At 39.5% G+C, this 10,965-nt stretch overlaps 1 protein-coding gene across 1 annotated transcript in view; it reads right to left on the bottom strand.

Moving 5' to 3' along the window:
- LOC124162241 (nose resistant to fluoxetine protein 6-like) overlaps positions 1-7,373 on the bottom strand; it is a 149,870-nt gene extending 142,497 nt beyond the window's left edge. Inside the window, exon 1 of the mRNA XM_046538706.1 lies at positions 6,959-7,373. Within this exon, the coding sequence (XP_046394662.1) occupies positions 6,959-7,286 (328 nt within the window). The 5' untranslated portion in view covers positions 7,287-7,373. The remainder of the gene's footprint in view (positions 1-6,958) is intronic.
- Between the last annotated feature and the right edge of the window lie 3,592 nt (positions 7,374-10,965).

A 10,965-nucleotide genomic window follows, 5' to 3' on the forward strand; every position in this document is an offset into this window, starting at 1 on the left:
ATTTCGCTAATGATATTAGCAAAATAAAAGAACAGACAGACATTTATTTTGCCATTGCAGCAGAGAGACTCAAACTCCTTCTTCTCTCCACGGAAATAAACAAAACATTTTCCGCAATAACGAATAACTACTGATGCAAGAAAATGTCTCTGGGAGGTCGGGAAATACATTGGAACCCAGCACAGTGAGCGCTTAATCGAGTTTCATTTCCAGCTCTCATTTGTGTCCATTTATGAGCCTGTTAGTAAACACATACGCCGACTTATATGCTTTGATGCAGTGGCCTTTTAGTCTTTACATTAACTTGGATCAGTGAGGTATCACAGCTTCAAGCAAAGCTCCTTCGACTTTCTCTGGTAGTACTGCTATCACTATTTTGAGTTGCATGAGAAGTCTTAAAATCTCGCTTCGATCAAATAACTCTTTGAGTAACTCTTGAGGTGATGTTGTTCTGATTATGCAATTTGTTGATAGCAGCGTTTTGGTGAATAAGTATCGCATCGAGTTAGGATGTAGCTTGTGGCATCCATTACTGTTAAAGCGTAAAATTAGGCTATACACATATTATATTTGTTGATGAATATTTTTATAACACTTTAAATATAATTTTGCGCCATTTTAAATCAAATAACCGTCATTACTTTATTCATAGTTTGAATTCATTAATCACCATGAGATAAGGATATTTGTCTGAATTTCATCTTATCCTTGAAGTTTTTGTTATGACTGTTCTAAGTAAAATTTTTTGTGCTAAGTGCATTAATCAACTAAATTTAATCTGTATTTGACAATGTTTTGGCATAATGGCAACAAAAGTTTTATTAATTTTTAATCTCATAAAAAACAATGTTTAAATTTGAAAGCAAAAGTCGAACGAACATTTTTTTTAAGTGTAGGTACCGGGACTAGACACGATGATACCTAACTTAACGGAGTCACCCGCAATGCGCCATTAGCCTTGACCGAGATCCCGGTCAAGGCGATTGATTTTTTCTCTGTCGATTTTTCGAACAATTTTTGATCGGCAGTTGGTAGAGTATTATAACTTGGGCGTGGCTTTTAAGTATGACAAATTATAAAATTTATCTTTGGAAAAACTCAATTCATTAATTTTAAACTCAAATAACCCAATGAACAATTATCCAAATCTGTAAGTGAGGAAAAATCACCTTCGAAATCACTCAATCAAAACATTAATTTGCAGAATTTAAGAAACAATGCCAAATTGCCACTCACTCACTGAGCGATTCAACCCGTGGTTTGCTGTGGGTACGTGAGCGTAGAGTTCACATCGGACAAAGCCAAATTGAGTGAAATTAAAACAATCACGATAAGGGGGCCTGAGTCACCTTGAAATTCGAGGATTTTTTTAGCCAGCGATAATTGTAGTAACATTCATTTCCTATTGTCAATGAGTTCAAATATACTTTGGTTGTCAGAGAAACTTCTATTAGTGCTGAAGGTTCGGTTTGCCATGACTTTGAACTTGGAGAGTCAGTCTACTAACCAGAAATTTGATTCATGGAAGTGTTGGAGCTAATTTAAACCTGCACTGAATAGTAGAGGCCTTCACGTTGTAGAAATCCATCTTACTGATTTGTGAATGAAAAACTTTGCTTTTTCTACAATTTGGAACTTTATTGTCCTGACTAGTTTCGATACACTGTATCATATTCATAGGACTAGCTGTATCATATTCATAGGCTAGTCATATGAATATGATACAGTGTATCGAAACTAGTCAGGAAAATAAAGTTCCAAATTGTAGAAAAAGCAAAGTTTTTCATTCACAAATCAGTAATTTAATCCTGATACCATTCGTTAACAGCATTTTACAATTTTCTCTGCATGAGTGTAAATTGAGGTTCCACTTGTCATTGATACAGCGCACCTATTCCTATGATTGTCAGCTCTTGGTATTTATAGCTGCTGCGCCTATTCTTGCGTCTTACCCCTTATTGTGTTCACAGCTTACTTTGATATAATCCGACCACTGGCAGAATCAAGCGCATGAATGCAATCCATATTGATAAGAGCAAAGCTTTTTAATGAATTGAGTGAGACGATACTCTGTAGGAAATTGACGTTCTAATTGTTTCACGCATTTATTTTGACTCTGTGAAGGATAAGAGTGTCGTTGATGATGACAATAATTATGCGTAATCGGTGCGAAGGACTTAACCTGAAACTTGCAAATGCATTTTAGAAGAAAAGAGACATCAACTAATCTGGGAAAGGATTTAGACCGTAGATACACTGTAGACCGTAGACTATGCATCTCAGCATTTGTCACACTCTATTAATATCTAATGAATATGTTTTTTGACCATTATGTAAATATAGTTGATTTATTCTATCTCGAGATTTGGTGAATTTAAGCTTGCTTAAGGTAAATTTATTCATATGTTAATGTTTTTGCAAATTTATTTGTCATATTCATGGCATGGAATTTCAGTCGAAATCAGTGATAAAAAGAAACTATTCCTTAATCTACGAAACAAATATATTGCTTTGTAATTGGTAATCAACAAATGACTGTTTTTAAACACGAGTTTTGGAATGAAACAGTTCTAATCCCTGAGAATGACAAATAAATTAGTGGAAACTTTGGAAAAGAACTGAATTGTGAACTTTAATTGACCAAAGCTCAAGATTAAGTTTAAAAAATTCTACTTGTACTTTTTAGGCAATTTAAAAAAATGGCAGACGAGTCCATTGTCGGCAGAGAGTCATCTTCGTCGTTCACAGTCCCACGGTTCCTCGTGATCCGTCCGCGAAGAGAGGCGACGAGCCGTGAGAGATTTTCGCGAACCTACGCGGAGTGATTTCGTTTTTGTTTGGAAAGGCGGAAAAAAAAACCCCTCGGGAGGAGTCTGCCTCCTTATCCACATTTCCCTCCTCCTGGAACTGGGTTGGCGAGAAAGTTATGAGCTAGCATCCTTCGTTCATTCTCTTCCTCGACTCGCAGTGCATTTTCGGCGCTCACTTTCTCGTTAACCTCTCAGTTTTGAGAAACTCTCAAATGAGCCGAGGAAGGGAGGGGTAGTTAACGGAAGTTATGAAAATATCCTCCCCCTCCACTCCCCACTAAAGAGATGATAATTGGATGGAGGGCGTTAGTAGGAGATCGAGAATTAGTACGAGATTATAAACGAGTTAGTATGAAAGAAATGAAGAGTATGAGCACGTTGCATTTCGTTGACTCATCGACGGACTAATTGGAAATATACGTTTCGCAATATTTGAGATGCAAGCGATGAAATAATGGCTGCCTCAATCATGAAAATGAGGATTTTTTACCCACTGAATTGTGTATTCAAAAATATTCTATGAAGCTTTGAAATTAAATCATTACATTAATATCTCTAGCGTGTTACACCGGGTCTTCTTTTAAATGTTTCGGCGACCGTTTTGGTCACCTTGATCAGAGATTTAAAAATCCAAGCGATTTTTTTGGCTCAATATTGTTCGCCGCTGAAGCACAATGATGCTAGCATATTAGGATTTATTATCTAGTTTAACTCAAATTAATTCTGAATATAATTTTCAATACCACTAAATCATTTTCGGTTGGTATATCTATTATATTTAGGATAGCATGATTGAATGTGCGTAATAATTCTTTAAATTTCAATGTGGAAAACTTCCTCATTCCCGATACACTCAATTTTATTAATTAATTTTTCATACTTGTGAAACCTTGCTTCCCCATGAATGTGTATGATCTGCAGTCAATATGTTTATGGTGAGCCTGGCATTACCTTTCGTCTTGTTGCAAATTATACCCATGAATTTCTGTAACATCTGTAGCGCCCTATGCCTATTTATATGTTTATATTTATACATTTTTTACATTCCGTATCTCATTGTAGATGTATTCAACGGTGTTCGGCGAGATGCTGTGGAACATTATGATACAATGATAAATGAAGAGAAAAAACGTGGGGTTAGGCATCTTACGTTCATATAGTTAGATATTTACTTAGTTATTATGTATTTTAATAAATTATGAAGCCCTATATTCTCAGCAAATTTCGTACTGAAAGGTTATTACCTAGTGACACGGCCACACATAAGCTGTGTTAGAATTGAGCTAGTTCGGAGACTGCAATAATCATTATTCTATGCAATGCTCATTGTATTTTACTACTAACTCATGTTGCGACATGTTTATTTTAAGATAAAGTGTGGAGTAAGATATTTGAAGTAGAAGAAGCTGTTGATATAGCTGGATATCTTCAGAATGGATTATTTCACCACTAATTTTCAGCAAGGGAAATTCACATGACACTATGATGTATCCTGCACCTAATTTAGCCTGGCATATTTTGTGGGACTCCAATCTTAGGATTGTTGACTAATGATGATGATGATGATGACGCGTAGCGATTTATTATACAGATCCTACGAATTTCGATTTCGTAAGAGTCGAGACTATTTCAGTTTAGTGAATTGCAAAGTCTTCTTTTCCTCCTAAGATCTAACTATTAAGAATTATTCGCCGAGCTTAATGTATCATTTTCGATGTTGCAAATTTTATATCGTCCTATATTTTAGCAATGTTTCTCATTATTTTAATTTTTATTCTGTTTTCAAATTTCTTAAAGGATTTTGCCCATTTACTGGGCGTTTGAAATCCTCAGCGATTAAAGTTTCAATAGGTACGAGTAATTCAGATTCTATCGCTTCGAATAAATAGGAGATAGCTCTGGAATTATTTGACTAATTCGATGCGATCACTCTATATGAAAACATTGGAGAATGCGACACGGTGTGAGGTAAGCGTTTTATTCGCAATAAAATGCAGACACAACACAACAGAAGTCGCTTGCTGCGCTAGATTGAGTCATAATGATGTGCGCTGTCATCATGACGCTCCTATCTGCGGTGGGCTGTTGAAGGAAGCAATAGTCGCAATCAGTCGTCACCTCGAACAACACTCGTTTAATTCTATTAATAAGTAGCTTTTAGAACTCACGAAGAGTGATACCCTGTGCGTGGCTCGTAAAGTTAGATCCGCCGAGTTCGTTCACATGCCTTTGACGAGATCCCATCGACCTCCTCCTAAATATATCTGCGAGCATACTTGTTCGGACTACTTTTCATCTCGTCGTTCTAGATCTTTCAATCTCTAGATCCTTCCTGAGTCTGGAGGAATGTTTTGATCACCGTATAATAGAGGCGCATCGATACTACAAACGCTTATTTTAATGATAAGTAGCATTTTGGGTTGCAGACCTTGATACGGGTGATTTAAATTCCAGGCAATGCCAATTTATTAAAGGAATATAATCGATAAACGCGGAAAGTTATTTTAGAATGTAGTGCGGATACAAAATAAAACTTACTTTTATTATTAAACTAAAAAAATTCAAGAATAACGTAGATTCTATATTCTTTAATTCTCAAAGTTATTGCATTGTTAATTCGAGGTTCTTCATTAGCAAGAGTAGAATATTAGGAGGGAGACTTTTTACGCACTATGGTAAACAGGAAAAGAACTGTGTTTATTAAGATCCCCCAGTATGTGGAGACATTTGAGGTGGCATTAGTTCTTCATGGATTGGAAACACTAATCATTAAAGTCTGCCTTCGTAACATAGTGTTGGGAAGGATTTATAGATACCATTTGGACGGATTTTATGAGAAACTAGGATATATTCAGAAGAATAGCAGAAGAGAGGATACCGCTGAATGACATAGTACAAAGAAGTAATCGGTGGATGGGTCTTGATATGAGAATGCATTTACGAATGGAGGGAAAAATTGAAGGAAATCTCTCCGAGGAAGACGAGGAGAGATAATCACTTGGGGAAAACGAAAAAGGTTAGTGAGAAAAAAAAGTGTTGGCAAATGTATAGTGGAGTTAAGCGCTCCACTTAATCAGTCAATGGATTGTGAAGACCATTTTGTATGGGGAACTTGAATGCACGCTCAGATCTTTTTCTTAGTCCAACACTTCTAAGAAAATTTGGAATAGATGATATTTTGCGGACTTACGTTCTTCCATCGGCGCATTCAATGTTGATATTTGCCACTTGATAAAATTGCCACAACATCTCAAAATACGTTTTCCTCAATTGAAACTGCCTCAAAACTATGAATCGATGTGTATACACTCCCACAAATCGTAGGTATAGCACAAAGCACATGCAACCATATCCCACTCCTACGATTTTGAAAATTTTGAAAATCACTTATATTCGCCACTTTTATCAATATATAATCACTTGTATGTTGGTCATCGTTTCTAAATAAATACGCGCTGTAGCCGAAGTCTCAACAAATATTTAATCATATCTCCAGGGCTTCAAGCATGTTTAAGAAATTTAAAATCGATGCAAATAAAACGCCTATGGAAATATAGCTGAGAGCACATGCACAGAAACGGTCTAAGATATGTATGGTTACTTATTTTCATTGATGTTTCAACGGAATAAATTGCAAAGAAAACTCGCGGCTAGCCGTGGCTATGAGTTTGCGACTTGGAGAAGGACCTCGTAAAATGTGGGTGACCGCCAATAGTCGTATTATTAAATAATTTTGTAGGCTTGAAATCATTTCACCAATTATGCCAATTTCGCCAATGCTACACTAAGATGAATGCCACTTAAGTAATGCGTAACTTACATGTTAACTTATTTTTAGTTGCATATTACTTTGAATAATTTTTTTATTCCGCATCGGAATTATTTCCAATCTCTTGATGAAGGAGATAGTAGAAGAGATAACTTGTAAATAGTGCTATAAAAGTATATAAATGGAAATTTAACATTCATTTCATGTGAAAAGGTTTAAAGCTCTGAAGACCCAACTAAAGATCTAGGATGCGCTGGCTGAAAAAAAAATATTTTACTCGATAACGGCTGCCCATATTTCCATAAAGCTCTAACATTCATCGAAGCACACACACTGTTCGGATGGATATGTTGTAAAGATATTTGCTGTGGAGACTCACTGCGCACGGCCCACGGCGTCAGGCGTTGAAATTCCCGTACGAAGGCTCGACTGTGGATGCGGCAAGCGTCATTCCGCACCGCGGCTGTGGCCGGCACCGCCTTGGCAGCCCACTGACCGATAGTATATTGTGCGATGGAGGGTCCTTGCTCCGACACGGCGGCCCACAGACCCTCGAAGGTCCGGGGGGGCGTGGGCGAGCGAGGCGGTGTCCAAGAAGAACGCGAGGGCTCGGGGTCCTGCGGTGCGGGCCCGGAGAGCGGCGACGCCGTCACGAGGAGCAGCAGTGCCGTGGATAGCAGGAAGGGCGGGGGTCGCGGCGGCGCCATGGTGGTAGAAGCTTGTGGCAGTCACTCGCACGAGCACACGCTAGCACTGCTTAAACCATGTGAGCACTCTGAGGTCCGCGCGCCAGTTTCGTGTTCCTCCTCCGCGCCTCCTCCGCGCCTCCCCCCGCCTCCACCTGCCCCTCCGCCCCCCCGCCACACGAATTCGGGAGCCGCCCCCCTCTTTCCCCTCCCACTCGCCGCTGCTGCACCCAGAACGACACAAGTCCTCTCTCCCACGGATCCCCCGCACCTGAGACTCATTCACGACGGCTTCACTTGACGTAACTCGGCGTGACTTAGCGGGGTGGGAACGCTAGGAAAGCGTCATCTAGTTCACGGTAGCCTGAAGCGATGGAAGCCAACTAGGCACAACTATGAGATGAGCCAAGCTCAATTCCCTCTGAATTGAATCCGGTGTTGAGGAAGACAGAAATACCTATTGGTAAACCTGAAATTTATCAAAAATCCTCTACAATGGATGAGTGTGATTGATGCACACCGATTGATGTCCGAGTAGGGAGGGGTAGAATACTTGACGTATTTGTCCAGGACCTAATGAGCCGAGTCCCGCGATGCGAAGTCGTCTTAAGCGAGGCTTTAGACTCTCCAAAACCCTCTCGAGAATCAGGGTGTGGATACTGGGACAAGATCCGTCGGCAGAAATTTTTTTAAATCTCCAGGGCCAAGTACATACCCTTGTGGTACACGGAGCGCAAGAGCGGCTATTCCTTCCTGCTCTCCCAAGTGCTCACCGTCTGCAGACTAAAGAGACATTTGTTGGGAATGGGGGGGTGGGTGGGTGAGGAAGTCTTGGATGGAGATGCAGAGAAAGAGGAAGAGGGGGAGAGAGTTTAAGGGGATCGAGGGGGTAAAGGAGCCCCCCTCTCTCTTCTCCCCTTTCACTTCCCTCTCCCTCCCTTCGGCACTTCTCCCCACCACCTCCACGACTGTGATGAGGTGAAAGTGACCCACAAGCGCGGCTAGTTTGGAGGATCGAGTCTTGTGCTTTTGAGTCCGACGAAAACTTTTGGGCTCTCCCGAGGGGGGGGGGGGGGGAGTTGGGGAGGAATGATGGGATGTGGAGAGAGGAAAAGGGTGGGGTATTATTCGAATCAACGGATGAGAGGCCATTGAGCGGATCTGCACAGAAAACAGTTGAGTAATCAAAGAGCGTACGCTCTCTCTAAAAAAAGAATAAATAGAGCGCTGCGCAGTGGTCAAAAGTTGAGGCGGACAGAGTAAATACGAATATTAAAAAAAAGGATACTCAAGTTGGCCTCTAAATGTGTTGTCATCCGACGCGCATTTAAATGGGTTTACAAGAGTATCCACTGGCGTCGCTGACGGACAAAGTGATTCGAGTTTCACGGGGAAACAAGGTGATGTATGATAAGATAATGTGATCTATCAAATGCATTACTTTTTTATGCTATTCCTCACAAATAAAAGAGTTATGCTACAAAATACTGGAAAACAATGGATCGCATTGCGCTCTAACAGTGACGTGGACATTTTTGAAAATCGATTAAAATGCGAAAGTAGCAACAGAAATCAACCTTCTAAGGGATGAAATTGGGTCTCTATTCAGTCCCCTTGAGCTTAACCGCGTAACTTTATAAAAATCCCGATAAAAGCAAAATAATTACGGTTGCCGGCATCGGTGGTGGCAGGTTAAAGGTGGCAGGTCCTCGCCAGCCAAGCAGAAGGTCGCGAGTTCAAGTCCCGCCGGGATATGTTACTCCTACCCAGGGCACGGGTATTTGTGATTGTTCAACGTTGTTTGTGGAATTCCCCCGCTCTGTAGGCCTTAAATGCGCTGTTTTCGGGGCGATGCATATAAATAAAATAATAAATAAGTAAATAGGATGGTGCTAGGCATGTGTGTACAGCGCTTGGCTTCTGATCGGAGGGTTCATCGTTCAAATCCTGGACGACAATACCAGAGTAAAAATTCTCGAAGTGCGAGGTGGCCTATGGAAATTAACCGGCCTTCCTATTTTGAATTTTGTGAAAATTGAGCCTGTGAGATCTACCTTTACCCTTCCAAGCCAACCCTCGGGAAAAATCACCGAGTCAGTGGGTAAAAGAAATGAAAAAAATTAATTTTTGTAGAGTTAAAAATAGGTTCTTGCTTGATTTTCCTGTGTTTCCTCTTCCTCTTTGTCATCGAAAATATCATCGGAATATATATTTCAAAATCAAAATATAATTATATACCACATAAAAGCGAAACCTTGTATCGGAAATATAACGGTTGATTAAGAATATCACTGTACTATTCACTTAATTTTTAGCCATGGGAAACATTACTTCTACATACCTATGCACAGAGAACTTTATTGCTGTGTTGACTAACACAGCATTAACCTTAGGCTACACATTTGAATGATACTATTGCACCAATTGTAAGTATGGAAACTATTAGAAGGAAAAATTAGGGCGCTTAGCACATGTGGAGGTTAGATGATGGCTAAGTGAATAAACCCACATGAATGAGTGACTCTATTGTAGTTAATGCTACAAACAAAGTCCGTACTAAAATCCGTTGCTAAGTGCTCTCAATGTTTGCAAAAAGATATTTCAACTTTAAAAATAAAATAAAAGGTGTGAATCTGTCGGAAATTCAGTTCGAAACAACATTTAGGTGTACATAACCTTAGTGTTGAAAATTATAGTTCTTTTTATGTAATATATGTGTCCAAAATTGTGAGCGTAGTCATGATTTTCCTTCTAAACTCTCCTTCAATCCAAAATAATTTCCTTATTTGTTTCATGAATCCTTCTCAGAATCGAATCGTAGGAGTCAGTTTTATCTCCCTTGAAATGCAATAGGGTGGTTTCCTATTATTTTTTTATTGCCTAAATCGAAATATTATTACTCCCGGAGTTGGAGTTCGTATTTCACGCTTGTAGATTTTTAATGACGAAATCTATTTTTCGCGATTAAATGAAAAGTGAAAATTTTCAAGCACGTGAAAACGCTACGGCTGAGTATGAATGCTGGGAAAACTCCGTGTGACGTCATTCTGTTCCAGCTGTAGCCGTGTGAGGTGACCTTGGGGCGAGGCTTTGAGCGCTGATACGATGCAGGCTGCTAGCAGGTAGCAGAGTACCCTGCTAGCTGGTAGCGCTTGACTTAAATAAGGTTTATTAATACCCTATTAAATGAAGGAAACACTACGACCTTAGGCAGTTTTAATAAGTGATTATTAAGACATGTTTCCCTGAGATCTGTGCCTCATGCATGCATTGGTTATCTCAGACGATGTAAACTCCTATCTACTCGTATAGAAACTAGGTCCCTGTGACGTCACGTGGAGTGGCATCGCATGGGCGCCAATCTGGCCTTTTTCAAATGAGGTTAAAATTGACCATTGCCATTCGTTTAAACTGGGATTTCTAAAACCAAATAATTTGTATATTTTGAATAAACTAATGGCGGGTAACGAATCGCTATCAACGCCTTTCGTTTTCTTTGATGAAGCAAACTACCGTATTGCTACGGGTTTGCTGCCTTTTTTAGCTACTGATGTTTGCCCTTAATCTGTTTTAGAGTGTTGTTTTACATAGTCTCATATGACTTCCATCTCTTTAAGTTTTCTTATTCTGATTTACATCTAATAATAACATGTTTCAGAATAGACTATTTGGCTCGCTGATAAACTACTCAATCCATTTA

Source organism: Ischnura elegans, chromosome 7 (genome assembly GCF_921293095.1).
Source record: "Ischnura elegans chromosome 7, ioIscEleg1.1, whole genome shotgun sequence".
Classification (NCBI taxonomy): domain Eukaryota; kingdom Metazoa; phylum Arthropoda; class Insecta; order Odonata; family Coenagrionidae; genus Ischnura; species Ischnura elegans.